This window comes from Sminthopsis crassicaudata, chromosome 4 (genome assembly GCF_048593235.1).
Source record: "Sminthopsis crassicaudata isolate SCR6 chromosome 4, ASM4859323v1, whole genome shotgun sequence".
Taxonomy (NCBI): domain Eukaryota; kingdom Metazoa; phylum Chordata; class Mammalia; order Dasyuromorphia; family Dasyuridae; genus Sminthopsis; species Sminthopsis crassicaudata.
The window spans coordinates 57,607,932-57,627,929 of record NC_133620.1 but is presented as its reverse complement, the minus strand read 5'-3'; the positions used below and the strand labels follow the sequence as shown (position 1 = coordinate 57,627,929).

Sequence of the window (19,998 nt, the reverse complement as noted above, 5' to 3'; positions counted from 1 at the left end):
TCAAAGCTCTGCTGTCATACCTAACAGTACCTAAACATTTTCTGATCAAAGGCTTGTCAGATATTCAGTGACTGCTTGGGAGGGAAAATGATACGATTACGAGGTGCTCTGTCCTTAACCCTGCAATGTTACTACCTGATCCTCCAACTTCAGGTGAGCCTTTCCATGACTGCCCCTCTGTTGTTGATTTGGCTGAGAAGCTTTACAGTTTGTTTCTGATCCTCTAGTCTTATGGAACCTCTTCCTTTTTTTTTAAATTAAAGTTTTTTATTTTCAGAACATATGTACAGATCATTTTTCAACATTGACCCTTACAAAACCTTGTGTTCCAAATTTTCCCCTCTTTCCCCCCCTCTTCCCCTAGATGGCAAGTATCTATGTTAAACATATTAAAATATATGTTACATCCAATATATGTACATATTTATACAGTTATCTTGCTGCACAAGAAAAAAAATCAGATCAAAAAGAAAAAAAAATGAGAAAGAAAATAAAATGCAAGCAAACAACAAAAAGAGTCAAAATAACTATGTTGTGATCCACTCTCAGTTCCCACAATCCTCTCTCTTCATCCCAAGATCGTTGGAACTGTCACCTCCTTGATGAAGGTTGGAGAATTTTTTACAGAAGTCATAGTTGTTTCTGCTTACAGAATAGTATGGGCAGCCCCACTCCATTCCCACCTCAGGGCTCAGTCTGCTGAACTAATTGATCTCACCAGTCCTGCCACTTTGCTACTGGCATAAATGCCACCATATACACTGATTTTTGTTATACTTTTGGAATATGTCGTGCAATTGGGTTGTTGAGTTAATAATGAAGATTTTCTTGCTTCCTTTGGCAAAGTTATTGTCAATTCTGATTTAATTAGAGACCTTCTTTCTGCCATAAATTGCTCATACTAATAGAAATGATCCTGGTTCCCTTGGGAATGTCCGAGTAATGCAGCTGCCAGATTTGCACTGTGGAAGGACCTGCTCTTGTCCTCCTTCTGGGATTCTTCATCATTTCAGAGAAGCCTTCAAACAACCTTGATGCTAGTTATTGGCATCTTCTTCCCAATAATGAAGCTGAAGTAGAGAAATATAAAAAGCAGTATAACATGAAATGGGTCTCTCAGGCCTGAGTCATTACGGATCAAGGGGTCACTAGAAACAAGTAAGAAATTGTGGATCAAATTCTGATAACATGGCTCTGGTCAACAAAGAGGTGATTCAGACCAGTTCCAATGGTCTTGTGATGAAAAGAGCCATCTGTACCCAGAGAGAGGACTGTGGGCAATGAATGTGGACCACAGCATAGTATTTCCATTCTTTTTGTTGTTGTTTGCTTGCATTGTATTTTCTTTCTTAATTTTTTTTCCTTTTTGATCTGTTTTTTCTTGTGCAGCATGATATTTGAGAAAATCATATAAAGGAATTGCATGTGTTTAATGTATATTGGATCATTTGCTGACTGGGGGAGGGAGTGGGAGAAAAGGAGGGAAAATTTAGAACACAGAGTTTTGTAGGGGTGAATGTCAAAAATTATCCATGTATAGATTTTGGAAATAAAGAAAAGTTTAATTTAAAAAAAAAAAAGAAAAAAATGGATCAAAGGCCCAGATCCTTCATTACTATCTCAACATTTTCAAAGATTAAAGAAATCTCAGGGAATCAATGTTCCAGTTTAGCTAAAGCAATAGGTGAATACTCCATATTGAAAGATTATCAGGGATCATTGAAAAATTTAATATTTCTTTAAAGAATCAACTAGATACTTTATCTTATCCTTATAAAAGAAATTAGTCAAACTTTAGACTACTAGAGAGAACTTGGTGTTTCTTTTATTACTGATAATTAAGTTCCCATTTTCTTTATTACTCTAGATTTTCCACATATTTTCACTTACTTGGCTATTATCCAGTATGACTTCCTTATTGAGGAGATGTTTCCCGGTGCTTATGTTAGTCATGTCAAAATATGAATAGATTTAAGATCTCAATGAGGAAGTGATTTCCTCTGCTGTTCCAACAGAAGTCTCAAATCACAACTCCTTGTTGTTCCCACCAATTCATCCAGTTCTTCCCTTCCATTCCCTAATATGGCCCAGAATCAAAAGCATTGATTGATACTATTCTTTTGCTTTTCACAAAAGTGCTTTCTGGCCTGTGGGAATATTACCTCTCTTGTCTATAATTATGGAGACCTTACTTGTAGGGTATGTGCCAGTTTTATTAGCCACCATCTAAAAAGGAAGGGATCATTTATATATAAGAGGAAATCCAATTGTCCCATTACTCCCTACACCAGAGGATGTGTTCCATATGCTGACTGCAAAAATGTTGGTTAGACAATCACTTCAGACATCTATTATTCCATTTAATATATGAGTTATCATTTAATCAAAGGGAACAAAATTGGTATAATTGTGTCCATTTCCCCCCTTACTAATGTCATTTTTGAGCCGTAATGAGGGGATTTCCCCATGCATTACACATGGTCTTGCGTTACACATGGAATACTGCCTTTCATGCATTTAGATTGTAATGATCTAAAGAAAAATTGAGGTCTTTCTGTGGATCAAAGTGGGAAATGAAAGGATAACTACTTAAGTCTCATCAGTATTAGTTCATTATGATTCTAACCATTAGAGTAATGATTATGAGCAATTATTTCAATATACTCATCTAGTAATACATGTTTAGTTGGTTATATAATAGGTATAAGAATAAGCAATATATTAAACTATATTTTGTAAGTCACATAGGAATATAGATTCTAATGGGTCTTAAATTTTAAATTAATATTTATTACTTGTTTTCCAGCTTTGGAGCTTACTTTTGTTAACCACAAAAACACTGGTATCTCCATCCTGTTTTGCTCAAACTCCATGGCCAAACCAAGCATGGGTAGCTTGATATGGAAAGTCCAGCCTGATATGTTTTTGGAGTGTATGTATAGCTTTTACCATCTCCTCTTGCTCAACTTAAGAAGGAGCCAATCCATTTTAGGACCACTTAGTTAGTGGATATAGTTCTTGCTTCACCCAATCTATGATCCTGCTGATATACCATTTTTTGCTTATTTGCTGATAAGCTCTTTTTTTGCTTGTGTCATATATCAACCAACAAAATTCTGTATTTTCTTTAGTTTCTTTGGAATGTTCAGGTTATCTACTAGGTTTGTATTCCAAAGAGATTTTTAAAAATTGGGAAAGGATCCACATGTACAAAAATATTTATAGCAGCTCTTTTTGTGGTGGCAAAGAATTGGAAATAGAGGGGATGTCCATCAATTGTGGAATGGCTGAACAAATTGTGGTATATTAATATAATGGAATATCATTCTTCTGCAAGAAATTATGAGCAGGCAGATTTCAGAAAAATCTGGAAAAATTTAAGTGAACTGATGCTGACTAAAGTGAGCAGAACACTGTACACAGTAATAGTAACATTGTGCGAGTGATTCACTTTGATAGATTTTGCTCTTCTCAGCAATACAAGAATCTAAGACAATTCTAAAAGACTCATGATAGAAAATGCTTCTTTTCCAGAGAAAGAACTGTGGAGTCTGAATGCAGATTGAAGCATATTATTTTCATTTTTTTGTTATTGTTTTTGCTTCCTTATGATTTTCCCTTTTGATCTGATTCTATTTTCACAATATGACTAATGTGAAAATATGCTTAATATGATTATACATGTATAACATAACAGATTGATTGCCATCTTAGGGAAGAGTGAGAGGAGAAAGGGAGAAAGAACTGTTAATCAAAATCTTATAAAAGTAAATATCTAAAACTAATAAATAAATTAAAAAAGAATGAGCAACTAATTCATTTTGAGTATTATAAACAGATAAAAAATAAAGAACATATAGAGATGCTATTTGCATCTAGAAGAAAGAACTGATAAATAAAAGTATGAATAAAATAATTTGCATGCATATATATACACATGTACATATATATATATACACATAAGTAACCATTTGTGTCTAATGGTAACCATCTCTAGAGGGGAAAGGAAAAGTAAGGAAGGAAAAAAGATTTGCATGATAACTTTATTGTATATGTGGAGGGAATACTAAATTTTACATGGTAGGATTTGAAGTTTCATAAGCAATCATTTTTTAAAATTATACTGCATTATGGAACTGCTTGTTTTGACTGCTGAATTGAAAATAAAATTATTTTTAAATGAGAAAAAATAATGTTCAGATAATAAGTCTAGTATAAAACTCTATAAAAATAAGGCACTAGAAAAAGATCATAAGTAAGAAATGAGTCCACTTCATTAGAGGCACCAGGTCTCTTTAATAAAGTACTTTGGCTAAAGCTCTGTCTCAGTTTCTCTTTTAGTAGTTTGGGGTGATTTTTGTTCCCACATTTCATACATACCTAGTTACCTATATATTTAATCTATTAAATATTAATTAGATCCTATTTGATATATTGACAACTCAAAGGACAAAAAAAAAAAAAAAAAAAAAAACCCTAAAGTAGTAGCTTCTTTTTTTTTCATGCACAGGAACAATCAAGATTTTTTCCATAGTTAGATAGATTCTCATTCCCTGGCACTGTTGACAAGGGTAAAGTAGACTGCCCAGATGTGGGTAATCTTGTCCATTCAATAAGCGATAATAGAGTAACTACTGCATTTTCATGGATTGGGTCAGGGCACTGGGGGCAGTGAAAGTGGGAATACAAACTTGAATAAGTCCCTGATTTTTGTGATCTCACAATCTAGCTAGGGAGATAAGGAATACTTATCAATAAACAGGACTCAGGGCAGAATTGTGTGTGTTATAGGAACAGAATAAACAGAACCCTATTGTTGATTGTCCTTTGATCTCGAAGAGGACCATGACATTAGGGATGTCATGACACACAAGTGAATTGGGTTTAAGTGAGGGAGGGCTATGTAAAGTCTCCTCCAAAGCCATCTGGGTTCATTAGTTTGGGATCAGGAAGAACTTAAATGAAGAACAAAGATTTACAGTTTGAAATGGTGTCAAATTCAGATGGAAATGGGAGCCACTCAGCTATACATAAGAATCTCTGCAGGTCATTAATTGACTTAGAAAATTGCATATTAATATTATTTGTGGTTGATTGTGTATTTATTTATTTTGTTAATTATTTCCCAATTACATTTTAATCATATTCAGGAATGATGGAGGGAGAGTGCATGCAGCTTGAGCATGTTAGAAACTTTTTCCCTAATACAACTCCCTTGTTTGACAGGTGAGAGAAGCCAGTGGTGACAAACCTGAGTCACACAGTAAGGGAAAGAATGGGGATTTAATCTGACGACAAACTTAAAATGCCTTCTACTGCACTAATTTGCCTTCTGATCTCCTAGAAGATTGTGACAATCAAAGAAAGACTTTAAAAAATATTTTGGGAAAGAATTGCATGTGTTGTAGGGGTGAGAAATCAAAGAGAGAAAGCTTAAAGATATATGAAAGGGGAAAGGTACTTGATGGAGAAATGTTCAAGAAGAGACCAGAGGGGTCAGAATCAAGGGGACAGGTAGAAGATGGGTTTGCCTTGGAGAAACCAGGCGATCCAACTGTTCCTTTGAGACAGGAATGGAGAAAAGAAAGAAGAGAAATATACTTATATAAAGCAAAACACCTTAATGTGAAAAAGAGTGGATCTGAAGGAGATAATATGAACTATTCCGGATTATCTCTACATTTTAATAACTGTCTGGAAGTAAAGATCCTACAGCATGAACTAGGAAAAGATAGTATGATCTAGTGGAAAGGACAGCATAGTCTAGTTGGAAACATATTGGTTTTGGAGCTAGGAAACTTTTATTCATCTCTGGATACTGACATTTACTGGCTATACAATTGTAGGCAATTTATTTGTTCTCTCCAAGTCTCAGCTTTCTTGTCTATGAAATGGCAATAATGCTCTAAGGGAACTCTCACAGGATTGTGGTGGAGGAAGCACTTTGTCCGTCTTAAATCCCCATGTAAATGAATTATTGTTTCCTCCATTTATTTCAGGTCCTCCAGTGGAGAAAATAAAGAAGATAAATGCTTCCTTTCAGTCTTGTAGTGTAACTGCTTGTAAGAGTTGATACAACATGCATATAGTATTTAGAGAAATCAATTGTTCAACAAGTATTTATTAAAACCTTTATTATCTATGATGTATTGTGCTAGGTAGAAGCAACTAGGATGCTTAGTGGATAGATTACTACATTCAAATATGGCCTCAGACATTCACTAGCTGTGTGACCCTGGTAGGCAAGTCCCCTAACTTCTATTTGCCTTAATCTACTAGGGAAGGAAATGGCAAATCACTCCAATATCTTTGCCAAGAAAATCATGGATGGTATTGGTGTGTTATAGTCACGAAGAGTCAGACATGACTAAATGACTAAAAATAACAATGGTCTTAGAAACAAGAAAGCAAGATTCCTCCTGCTTTTTTATTCTTTTGAACCCACAAGGTTTTGAACACAAGTGCTTAATCAATGTTTGTCTAATTGTTGGATGAAATAGCTGAGTGAGAGGAAATCATGGCTAGTATCTTAATACAATAATAATACTGGCTCAGAAATAGCTTTGCATGAGACACTGTAACAAATGCTTTGGGCTATGTACACCATATACATTCCTCTTCTACAAAGAGCTGACCTCCTATGTTGATTCTTGCCTAACCTTTTTGATTTATTAATCCTAGTGCTCTTGGAATGCAATTCTCTTCCTTTTGTGGGGTTTTTGGTGCCCTATTACATCAACCTACATAGTTTTTTTTCTTCTGGTTCTATTTATTGTTCCCAATCACAAAAGAGTTTAAGCCCCATTCCCTTAGGCACTGCGGTACCTACACCCAGGGTGTAGTTACTAGAATGTGTGCTATGGTTCATATGATCCTATTAATGACATTTGAGAATATAAGTTATACAGATGTAGTTGTTGAGGAACAGAACTACCCTAAGAGGAGTTGCACACCTCACTCTTGATATCACCCCAGTGACAGGAAACCAAGGAAGTAAAGGGTTCTTTTATCAATGGAAATTTCCCTTGACTAAATTAGTGCTGTGAATCCCTTCGCTATCACTCCTATAATTCTAGAGAGATATGGAAAAATTCTCCCATTTTATTCTCCCATTTAAACACAATACTTTAAGGCTTATGAACAATCCTGTAATGCTAACAAAAACATTGTTTTTCTCTTAAAGTGGAACTGATCTGCAAGTGTATATAACTTTAAATGAGACATTAAAGAAACTGAAAATGACAAAATACAACAAAAACAGTAAGAAGACCAATCTGGTTGACCACACAAATACAGGAAGGGAAGTAATGAGTAAGGGTGGATACTGGTTGGGGCCAGGTTATAAAGGGTTTTAAATATTAAACAAAGGAGTTTACTTTTGAGTCTTAAGACAACAGGAAGCAATGAGAAATTATTGAAAAGGGGAATGACATGGTCATACCTAGGGTTGTGCTGGTGAATGTTTAACAACATTGAGGGGGGAAAAAAGAGATAGAATACGCTTTTAAGGTTAGTCTTCATTATGACCACTTTCCGTATTATTAACCCTTCCTAACTGTGGGATGGGGCAGGTAGATGGCACAGAGGATAGAGCACTAGGCTCTATCAGGGAGACTCCTTTTCATGAGTTCAAATCCAGCCTCAGACACTTAATAGCTATATTATCCTGGGCAAGTCACCCTGTTTCCTCATTTGCCAAATGATCTGGAGAAGGAAATGGCAAACTATTTTAAAATGACTTCCATGTCGGGTCACAAAGAGATGGATATGTTTGAAAACTCTGCAAACTTCTGAAAACCCTTATCTGAGACCCTGGCTTTGCTGATCTTCTCATCTCAACTCCACCTTTTCACTGGCCATCCCCTCAATTGAGCCTCCTGAATTGCCCGCCTTTCTTCAAGATTCTGCTCAAATCAAAGTCTTTTCTTGTCTTCTCTTTGTCACTCAACATATTTTATGTGTCACCTCTTCCATGGTTTTCCTTTTCTTTGTATCCCTAATGCCTATAAGCACAAAGCTAGGCACATAGTAGGCTCTTAAAGAAGTATAAAGCTGATTGCTTTATAAATAGTAGGGCCTTCAGAAATGTGCTAAGTATGAACTGAATTTGAGTCAACAGCTGCTTTCAGAACAGAGGAAACACTCACAGAAGCCCCAGGCTTTCTCCACCATCCTCACCTGGATGTTCATTCTAATCCAGTGGCCTCCTCACCCTGGAAGTCCATACTGGTCTCCTCCTATATGCTTTTGCTGTTGTAGCTCCTTCCCCTGATCAATAAGCTTCTCCTGGAAGTTCCATTTTGGGAAGTGTGTGCATGTCATATTTCCTCTTCAAAATCTATCACCAGATCTTATGCCCCATGACTCACTGTGGGTACCTTCTTCCCAGTTGTTCTAACCATTTAGTTTCTTTTTTATATGTTGCTTTCCTCCCTTGGAATTTAAATTCCTTGAGGGCAGAATCAATTTTTTTCACTTTCTTACATTTATATCCTCAGTGTTAAGCACAGCACCATAGCAGGCACTAAATAAATGCTCTTGTTGTCTTGGGAAACCCAGATTTCTCAAAATACCATGGACAATTACACATATCATGAGATGACACTGTCTCCTATCTCTGAATTCACTTGATTCTATACTTTACTGCTGCAAAATTATTGGGGTGCTATTTCACATTCAAGAGCAATCCTAAATTCTAAACCCAGTCTCCATTCTGTGGTATAGAATTACCTATGAGTGCAATCTGATGGCTTTTCCATTTGCCCACTAAGATGAGCTTGGTTCCTTCTTTCTAATGTTTCTATTATTTCGTCTTTATCATCTGTTTTCTTGTTGGTTTAACCAAGCCTGGAAATTTAGTTCTTTTTTCAATTCCCTCTATCCTTTGAAAAAGTAATTTCTCTTTAAGGAAAGTCAAGAATACATTAGCAGCTTAGCACTTAGTGTGGTGCTTGCTACATAGTAGGTGCTTAATAAGTGCTAATGAATTGGGTCACAGAGAGTTGGACATGACAGAAATTCAACAACAACAAAGGAGAAAATCTTGAAGATCAAAAGATAAGATGTCTAGGAAGCAACAAAATCTTTAGGGAGGTCAAGAAGGTTCAGGACATAGACAAGATCATGGATCTAACTATTTTAAATATGATGATAACCTTGGTTATCCTCAGTTTATCATTTAGTTAGTGGTTTTAATTGAGTGATCAGACTAGAAAGCATTTACTTTCTGTCCAAAGTTAAATGGGAGGTGAGGAAATTATGGCAACAAGCAGAGGTTACTGTAGGAATCTGGCCTAAGATCAAATGAAGAATTTTTAAGGATTGAGACCTCAAACTGTTTATAAGAATTTCTATCAAGAAATAAGATAAAAAGAAAATATGATAGAAGAATCAAATTCTTAGAAGCAGCAAGAGTGGATGAGATCAAAGACATATATAAAAGAGGTTATTTGAATGAGGAAAACTACTGCAACCAGAGTCTTGGAATAAATGGAAGGATAATGGGGGATGATATAGAAAAATTTAAAGATATAGAATTGGGGACAAAAAAGTTCATGATAAATGACCTCCCTCAAATTTTTTTTTTATAAAATAGCTTTCAAGCTCTCTTCAGAAGGGAAAAGATAAAGGGTACTGCAGGATGTTTAAGGAAGGAAAAACCTCCCTTTCACCTCCCTTCCCCAAATAGAATGACCAATATGAAAATTAGGATTCAGGAAGAGATTCAGGAAAGAAGGATTCTCATGCCTCTGTGAAGACTCACTTAAGATTGTATAACATATTGTCATTGAATCAGTCACCTACATTGTACAACTTTCTCTAATGGAGAATGAGAGGATTCCTAATGTCATGTGTAGTCATTGGTTAAAGGCACAAAAAATTAAAGGGAATAGAACAGAACAGTATAGAGTTAAATTGGTCAATCACGGGGTCAAGATCAGGAAAGGGAGGAAAATGAGACCAAAGAAAGGGAGATTTATTGGAAGAAAAGGCAAGAGTGTAATTATTGGAGAATCTAGAATTAGATTTAGGAGCAATGAAGCAGAGGGAGAGATGGAAGAAAGGAATTATGAGAGTGCTGAGATTTATAGCATCATAATCCCTATGAGTGACAAATTTGAGATGAATATATAGATTTTGAATGTTTAATAAAATGAGAAGCCATGGGTACTGGCATATAAAGAGACATCAATCTATGTCCTGGAGTTCTAACACAGGAGGGCAGTGTACAAGATTCCAAGTTGCTCGACAGGGAAAAATAATTTAAAGTCCTATAGATTATGTCTATAGCCAATAGCTGGACAGGGTATTTTATATGGATGGAGGGAAGCTCAAAAGAAAAAAATTTGCTAAGTGATGGTAGTTAGAGAACATGAAAGTGAGAAGAACAAAGATTATTTTAAAGCCAGGCTCTGTGTACGAGAAGGAGCCTTGAGTGAGAGAAAAGCCAGGATTACGGGCCAACTAGAGGTTTCTACAGGTGCCAAAAGATGCAGAGGTATATCCAGGATCACTTGTGTATTGGACAACAGAGCCAGGATCCTTTCATGGGCACTGACTCCAAAGCCAGAGCTGTTTTATTCTCTGATAAACACTGCTTCCCTATAGAGGGTGAATCTTGATCTCATATGGAATCTCATAACTAAATATGGGGATTACAAAATTCTGATTTATTATCAGTAAATGTTTGCTTTGTAAACCTATTTTCTATATGTATATACCTAGGATCATATAAAAATTTCTCAGGTAAAAAGGGGTCATGTAAGTGGAAAAAGTTTAAGAAGCCCTGCGTGTGGATTGATACCAATGATAAATTTCATAGGATAAATGGCATAGAAGATTTCATCCAGGACGTGCTTGATCAGAAATAGGGATGAGTCAGTCATGTTGTGGGAATGGAAGAGGACAGAAAGACAATCTAAGTGCTGATTTCTGTAAAATATTAAGGAGAAAGAGAGGATAGATACTGAAGAGAAACAATGCAGGATTCCAGAAAGACACTGACCCTGGTAAAGAGACCAGGATTTATATCCCAGTTACTTATTACCTGCATGACCACAGACACAAAAATCAGTTGTTCTCCCCAGGTTTCTTGATCACTAAAATGGGGATAATTATATTGACATTTCTTACCTTACAGAGTTCTTGTAAGGAAAACACTTTGCAATCCTCAAAGAGCTACGTAAATGGGAACTACCTTTTATGTAAGAATACAGAATACAAGTGACAAAGAATTACACAAGATGAAAAGACACAAGTGGGCTATGATCTGTACCCAGAAAAAAGAGCACCATGCTAATGTAGATCCTTGAAGTAGTTTTTTTTTTAGCATATTAAGAAACTGAGGCACAGAGAATGAATAAAGAAATGAAACTGGGACAGGAACCTTGGATCTTCCATCCCTAACCTTGAGCTCTTTACAAGACCTGATGTGCCTCCACACACACCTGAAGTGACAGAGAACATATCATGGTTGGAATCATGGAAAAAATTTTCCTTTAGTTCAGAATGATTCCAGAAAGTGAGGGATCAGGAAAAGAGTTGGGCCTTTATATGAGCTCCAGCTAGAGAGCCTTGAAAAAGAGTGAACTTTGACACTGGCAAATTTGGGGCATGAGGGAAGGGGGGGGAAAGGGGCAGGTTTTATTAGCTTAAGTGGTGCTCTAGGATTGGGAGGTTAATAAGGAATACAGTCCTCTCACTGGCTCAGGAATTGCTGATCATTTTCCTTCCCGGAGACTGGACTCTCTGGTCCTTTTTCTCACTGTTTCCTGTAATCAGAAGAGACAGAGAAACTAGCTGCTACCCTTCACACCTGACTGTCCCACTGGGCAGTGAGCCAGCCAACCACCTGTCCAGGGGAAGCAGCCTCCCTCAAAGCTTGCAAGCTCCAAAGAAGGGGGAGGGAATTTCAGTGAGTGCTGAGACTTCGGACAGAACCCATAGAGGGAGGACACTACCACCCACAGCCTCCCAGAGCTCACTGCAATTGACTGGACTCTCTGGAGTCACCAATGCCCCAGCCCCAGCAGCTCCTGGGGCTGCTGTTGGCAACTATGTCTCTGGGTCGCCCAAGCCTCTGGGTGCTCGTGGTCCTGGGTATTGGGTGGCTGGGCTTGGGGCAGCATGTGGCTGAAGCAGCTGTCCGACATCGCTATGTAGCTGCTCAGATCATCAACTGGACCTATCGCCCTCAGACCAACGACCCAAGGTAACTGAAGTATGGGGACAATGGGAGAGTGAGAGCAGGAGAGAAGCTCACAGGAAGGTCACCTCATTATCTCTCTGGGAAAGACTCCTTGGGAAGCTCACTCTAGACCTGGCTATTCCCTCTTTTTAACTGCAATTGACAGGATATGATGTAACATCCTGGTCATGATGCAATCACTCCTGTAGTCATGCACTTTGTTACTTGGGGAACACTTAATTATTAAGTATGTTGAGCTGGGATCTTTGTGTTTGTAATAAATGCCATTTTATTAGCGAATTCAATTATTCAATATGGGTAAATTATAAAATATTGAGCATAAACTGTTCCATTTAACCATATTGTCAACATCCTTTTTTGAATTGCCAAAGTAAAAATTATTCCTATCTATTTGATTGCTTTTAAAAACTCTTTATATTTTGTGTCCATTATTATCCATGGATCTCAGGTGATAGTGTGATACAATAGAAAAAACATTGGCTTAGGAATTAAAGGATTTGGGTTCAAATTCTGTTTTTGACAGTAACTACTTGTGTGACCTTTTTAGTCAGTCACAACTGGGTCTCAGTAGTCTCATCTTTGAAATGAGAGAGCTGAACTAGAAGACCTTTAAGGATCATCTCTCCCAGTCTGAACTCTAGGATTTTATTATCTATATGTTCTAAAAAGTCCAGATACAGATTTTAACATACAAATCCAAATTGCTTGTTATCATCATTTGATTTCTAATTTATGTAAGGTGCCAAAAAAAATCACTGTGAGAAAAAGTAATGGATTAATGATTTTATGTTGGGGTTTTTAAAATTTTGCTTCCTCAAAGCTACTTGGTACATGCTTATAAGAGAGTACTGTCCCACTTAGATTGGCCATTTTATTAGTCAAATCTTGATTAAAATGCATGTATATAGGACAGGGTGTTAGAATTTAAAAAGATTTTGTTTGCTTTTCAAACTGGTCTCACAGCTTAAGAGACTTTCAAAGGTGAAATGGAAATTCTCTAGAATAATTGGGATCAAAAAGCAAAGCTATAGTAGGTGAGAATTCTATTTTATTTTTAAACTGGGCCAATGGGGATATATTTTACTTATTTCAACCTAAAACCACATCTTAGGCAATTGGGAAAGACATGTTCCTCTTTCAGAGTTACAAAATCAGCGTTATATGCCAAGATCATGTCAAAATTTTCTGAGTCCTTTAGATTACAAAATATCTAGTTTGATCTTTAAATAACTAAAATTCTCCACTTAAAAATGTAATGATATTAAATGAATGTTAATGGGATTGAAGTATAAGATGATAATCTACTTTTATATTAACACATTTAGGGACCTGCTATTAATAGAAGATTCAAAGAAAACAATCATACTTTCCTGCTTATCTGGAGGAAACTAATTTGGTTGTAACTGGGTCTTGTTTATACTGGATTCAAGCCTAGTTAATAACTAAAGTACCATGAAACTTTTCTGCAGAGACCCATTCCATCATGGTTAGCTTGTGAGGGGGCTGTTGGTTCTGTCCTCCAACCACTGCCCTCTAAAAGAGTTTCCACCTTAGTCCTACAAAGAGTAAAATTGGTGCATCTGTTACTGAAGCCCCATAAAACTTATGGCAAGGAGTAATACTCTGAGACCATCAGGCCACTCAGATTTCTTTGGTGGAAAGAACTTAGGGGAAAACCTGGCTCATTAAATTGGAAAAGCTGCCTAACTGTCCTCCCATTATAGCCAAAACTTAGTTGGAGAATCTAAGTGACTTTTCAAATAACTAGATAATTTTGGAGAAAGAAATGGCAAAAACACTCCAAATCTTTGCAAAGAAAATCCCAAATGGAGTCACAACTGAAATCACTGAACAAGAAAACTTTTAGAGAAAAATCATGATAGTGTCAATTCTTTCCCCAAAGTTTAGTGCAAGAGAACAAACATGCTAGAGGTTTTTATTTTATTTACATACATAGGAACTCAAATGACCTGTGGGAACAAAATATTATGTTTACTTTTTGCCCTGAGATAAGTTTTAAAAATGAAAACAAAACTTATTGAATGACTTCAGAAAACAATACTTAAGAGTTGGAAGGGACTTTAGTCCATTGTGCATTTCATACCTGTAAATTAATCTGTCCTCTCTCCTTCAACACTTTTGCTTGAAGATCTCCTAAGAAGCCCATTCTGCTTTAGAATAATTATAATTGTTAAGCTTTCCTGACATTTCAGTCTACTTGCACCTAGTCATGTCTCTTGGGAATAGGTTGAACATATAAACATCCTTCCCTAGAAGAGCCGTGTTAGTACTATACCTGTATATTGCCATCAAGTCTCTCCATAAATCTTGTCTTCTGGCTAAACATACTTAGTCTTTTTAAAAGAACCTCTTATGTATGATCTGAAGTCTCTTTACAATTCTGGTTGTGTTTATACCACATTTGGCTTTGGAATCTCAGCTAGTTCCCTACCTCTCACTCCTTAATCTTGTCCAATGTTTATCAACTTAGATCTTTTATTCAGTTTTCCCTCCCTTCTTTCCACTCCATTCATTCCTTGGGGGCAAGAACTATGCCATTTTTATCTTTGCATCTCCAGAGCCTAGAACATTTTCTGGAACATAATAGGAACCAATGTTTACTGAATTGGAAAAATGAAATTAAAAAAGTAAATAAAATATCCTTCCTACAAGTTATTACAAAAGATGTCTTGAATCATAAAGGTATATCCATAGAAAAGCTTTTAAACAGAACTTTTGTGTTTCATGCCTAGTTTAAATCCTTCAGAACCAACCTTTAAGAAAATGGTCTACAGAGAGTATGAAGCAGGTTTCACACAAGAAAAACCAAGATCGGACATTTCAGGTAAATCTCAAAAAACAAATTGTAAAGCTATACATCTTTGAGAGGGTTAGACTGATTGACATCCCTTGTGCTCTACTGTCAATATTATTTTTGTCTTTCATTCTCAAAAAGGACTATAACATCAAGGAGGTGATGTCATGACTTGGAAATGAATTGGATTTGAGTAAAAGAGGGCTGGGCAACATCACTAGTCTCACTTTCTCCTCCAGAGTCATCTCAGTCCAGTGGTCAGATAGAGATCTGGATGACTGGAGATGGCTGGGGATGCAGTGGGAAACCCTGGCCTTTTTAAGCAAAGGATCTCAGTTTGACTGAGACAATACCCTTTAAGTGATTAAGGCTGATTAGGAAATGGGGGGTGCAAGAGGAAGGCCCCTGCTCACATTGGATAGATGGTTCCACCATGGCAAATTACAAGAAGACAGAGACATGATTTGTACCAGTTAGATGAGTTACAAACAGCATGAATGGAGGGAGTACTTTCAATGTTGAGATGACAGATCCATCAAAACACCAAGCAATCAGCAAAGAGTGGGGGCTTCAGATTCTCCAAATTCGTCTAAAATAGAACCTACTTGGATTAATGGAGACCTAGCTGGAGCTAGCTTGTACAATGCTTTAAGATTTGGCAAAGCATTTTTATGTTAACTCATTTGGTCCTCTTAACAATCCTGTGAGGTGGATGCTATTATTATTACCATTTTGAAGAAGAGGAAATTATGTCACCTGCCTCGGTGACCACTCAGTTTCTGTCAAGCTGGTAGGTGCTTGTGTTCCTTTACCTTAACTGAAGGACAACTAGATGGCCCAGTGGAGAGAGCGCTAGAAAGGCTCATCTTCATGAGTTCCAATCCAGCCTCAAACACATAGTGGCTGTGTGACTCCGCAAGAGTCACTTTACTCGTCTCAATTTCCTCATCTATCAAATGAGTTGGAGAAAGAAATGGCAAACCAATCCCAAATGTGGCCAAAAGAGTCAAACATGAGTAAAAAATGATTGAACAATGATCTTCTAAAGCTGACATTCTATGATTCTCAACAGGAGCATATTAATAATGCTGAAACTAGGGCTAAGTGAGATGAACAGACACATGTTACTTCCCCTTTTAATGGAAATTGGTTTTGTTTGTTCTTCTAATTTTCCATTTTCTTCCTTTTCTATGTCTCCTACTTTCCATTCTAGCCCATTGGAGCCAGTTTTGAATTGCTTGGCAGAACTAACTCTTAAATTTTCAGTGTGAGCACTGGCACCTCAGAAATTGGCAAATCAGACTTAAATCAGGTTTAATTTGTTATTTTGTTGATTAGTTCAACTTAAGAAAGTCAGCCGATTAATGTTTAAGTGCCTACTATGTGCCAAACGCTGTTCTAAGCTCTTATTACAAAAATGGCAATCAATTTAATGGGGTAGACAACATGCAAATGAATGTACAAATGAGCTATAAACAGAATAAATTGGCTGAAATCAAGAGAGGGAATTCAGGAGAATTAAGGGGGATGAGGAAAGGGTTTTTTGGTAGAAGGAGGAGATGAAGATAAGGAAGAACATTCTAAGTATGAAGGAAGTCAGTGAAAATGGCTGGAAATGAGAGTTAGGAGATAAGAATCTAGTTTGAGAAATAGCAAGGAGTCCAGTGTCACTGCATTAAAGAGTACTTCTTGGGGCATAAAGTGTTAGAAGACTGAGAAAGTTGGGATGGACTAGGTTAAACGGAGCAAGGGTTCCCGTGGTGATAGGGAGCCATAGAAGTTTATTCAGGAGGGATGACATGATTTGACTTGAACTTTAAGAAAATCAATTTTGTGACTAGGTATTCAGACTAGAGTGGGGGGGGGGAGAGAGAAGGACGTCTGTGTGTGTGTGTGTGTGTGTGTGTGTGTGTGTTTTGGGGTAGACTATTAGAGAAGAAAAGGGGACATGTGAGACATGCTAACAAAGGTAAAATAAGTAAACTTTGGCAATAAATTGGATATAGAAAGAGAATGTAGATTGTGAACCTAGGAGACTACGAGGATGATGAGAGAGAAAATGCTAATAATTCCAATTAAACTTAGAAGTTTGTCTTGCTTAGACTTTTTTTTTCCCCTTAGGAAGGCTGGTTGTTAAACATTTTCTAGCACATATGTGCTGACCTCCATACTTTCAGCTTGGTCTAAGGGGTGTAATTTGAAAGATAGGTTCATTCATAGATTCATAGAGTTGCAATGGGACAATGATCCAATCTTATGCTATAGATATGGAAACTTGGAGTTGAGGGATAGTCACATAGCCAGAAAGCAGCAGTCAAGACTAGATCCCTAGTACTCAGGCTTTTGGTATGATGCTTTTTTTCACTATCCTCCCACTGTGGGGAATATTTGTAAATTTGGGGATACATGCCTTGAAAGGGTTCATTGAGGTCGAGATATATGTAGGATCCAGGGAATCTACTCTGGGCTGGAAAATGTCTAGTTTTGCTTCTTCATGCTAGAAAGGAGTTGTGAAATACTTATGCATGGAGAATGTTTTGAGAACAAAAAGTGGCTTATTTTGTATTGTTTATGGCTTCCATTCTCTTAAAACAAGAATAGACTAGTTTATTGATCTACCTTTATGAGTCCGTAATTAAATGTTTGAAGTAGTTAATCAGACTATTGGTTTTCTGAGGGCAAGAATTATTTCTCTTTTTTGTCTTTGTGCAACCCCACTCCCTTCTTCAAGATTTAGCAGAGAGCCTTGTACCTATTAGATGCTTAATAAATGCTTGCCGGATTGAATTTTTGTAATTAGTCTCCTTTTTTTAGGCCTTTTGGTCCCCTATTTAGTGCTTTCCTCTCTGAAGTTTCCCCCTTTAACCTCTCTGCATCTTTATGTATTTATATTTATGTACAATATGTATTCTCCATGATACTGGAACTCATTGAAAGTAGGGAATGCTTGTGCTTTGTTTAGCAGTCTGCCTGAACAATCACTTATTGATTAATGAAAGGGAGGAAGAAAGGAAAAGTCTTAAAAAATCAGAAAACTAATTAAGGGCTTATCCACAGCACAAATATCTCCCAAGATGCCTTCTTCACAAGCCCAAACACACATTGCTTGAGAAGAGCAACTCCCTTGTTTTGTTTTAATTAAGAGGCTGAGGGAGATATTCAAACCTAACGTTTGAGTAAGGGATCTTCACAAAGCAGGTGCCTGGGAGATTTGCTGTGAATGACCTGATTTTCCAGCTTTATGATCTCACAGACACGGGCCAACAATGTCATGGTGATTAAGCACCCTGCACTACAGGGGATGGAACTTTGAGTACAACAAATACTTTAGCTGGCAAGAAACTTGCTTTAGTATAAACCCCAGGGCATGGGAAGCAAAAGTTGTAGACAGCAGGGGATGGAGCAGTAGACCAAAGGATCGCAAGTCAATTTGACAAGCATTGATTAAGCTCTTGCTATGTACAAGGCACTAGGGGATAAAGATGAAAAATGCTCCAATGCTGAAACAATCCAATAAGCATTTATTACATTCCTATTATGTGCAAAGACAGAACCAAAAATATTCCCTGACCTCATTTCAGTCATATTGGATTCTTTGTGACTCCATTTTGGGGTTTTCTTGGCCAAGATACTGGAGTGGATTGCCATTTTCTTTCCAGCTCATTTTATAGATGAGAAATTGAGTTTTCTCTTTCTAACAAGTGATTTTCCAGGCTCTTGTTGAGTGTCTGGGGCCCAGATTTGAACTCATGAGCATAAGTCTTTCTGATTCTAAACCCAGATCCCTGACCTCAAAAAGGTCACAGAGAAAAATGAGAGGTCAGGAATTAGCAACCATTTAGGGAGGTAAAGAGCAAATACAATTCCAGAAGTCAGGGGGAGCCAGATTAAAAGTCAGCTTTAGCACAGAAAGGCAGGCAGAAGGAAATCAGAGAGACAAACCACAACCCAAGAGAAGCCATAGTCCATGAGGCAGCATGGGGACCACTGGACTTGGAGGCAAGAGACCTCAAACGGCTAGTTCCTAGCTGTGTGATCAAGTCACTTTAATTATCTGAGGCTGTTTTCTATCTGCAAGATGGGTATACTTGCCCTACATATGTTACAGAGTGGTTGTGGAGAAAGTGTTCAGTAAAGTGCTATCTTAATGTCTTTCTCCCAAAGCCCCAGAATAATCATTGAAATCAACTGCTTGCCTCTTGTAGGATTTTCTATAATTTCTGTAATATAGAAGCCAATTCTATGGCTTGTTTTGACAGGCAAAAACTGGGCATTTATAACAGCTAGGTGAGATTGTGAGTGATCCTCTGATTAGCTGTAGGACTTGTTAACTAAAAAGTCAAGCCCTTCATCCCACAAGTACTAAAGTAGTGGAGACTTCATAAAGAATAGAAAATAATCCTAGGGATGGGAATTAGACCTGTGATTTCATTGGTATGGGAGACTCTAGGTGAGAAAACTCATTCTGTTCATGTAGACTGGTAGGTACCCTTTATGCCTGGGGAATTGAGAGGATGGTAATGAAGACAATGCTAATAATTCCAATTCAACTTAAAAATTTGTCTTGCTTAGACTTTTTTTTTCCCTGTGAAGAGCTGTTACCTGGGACACTGATGTCAATGACTTGCCTAAATATATAGCCAGTATGAGTCACAGATAGGATGGGAACCCTGATTTTCATAACTTCAAAATTTTCTTAATACATCCATGCCTTTAAATTTTAAGAGTTTTAAAAATATATTATATATATATAATATTATATATTATATATAAAATTGCAAGATATTCCAGAGTTATCCCCAGTGTCCCTAATGCTAATAATACTTTATCTCTGAGATTATTTCCAAGCTCTCCTTTACACATCTTATTTGTACACAGTGGTTTGCATGTTGTCTGTCCCATTAGATTGTGAGCAACCTGGGAGAAGATACTTTTACTTTTTCCCTTTCTTTGTATCTCTAATGCAAACTTAACA

At 37.0% G+C, this 19,998-nt stretch overlaps 1 protein-coding gene across 2 annotated transcripts in view; it reads left to right on the top strand.

Annotated features, from left to right (window-relative positions):
- Positions 1–11,691: 11,691 nt before the first annotated feature.
- F5 (coagulation factor V) overlaps positions 11,692–19,998 on the top strand; it is a 76,581-nt gene continuing 68,274 nt past the window's right edge. For both annotated transcript variants that reach the window (XM_074308303.1, XM_074308302.1), the window contains exons 1-2: positions 11,692–12,211; positions 14,962–15,053. In XM_074308303.1, the coding sequence (XP_074164404.1) occupies positions 12,015–12,211; positions 14,962–15,053 (289 nt within the window). In that variant the 5' untranslated portion in view covers positions 11,692–12,014. The remainder of the gene's footprint in view (positions 12,212–14,961; positions 15,054–19,998) is intronic.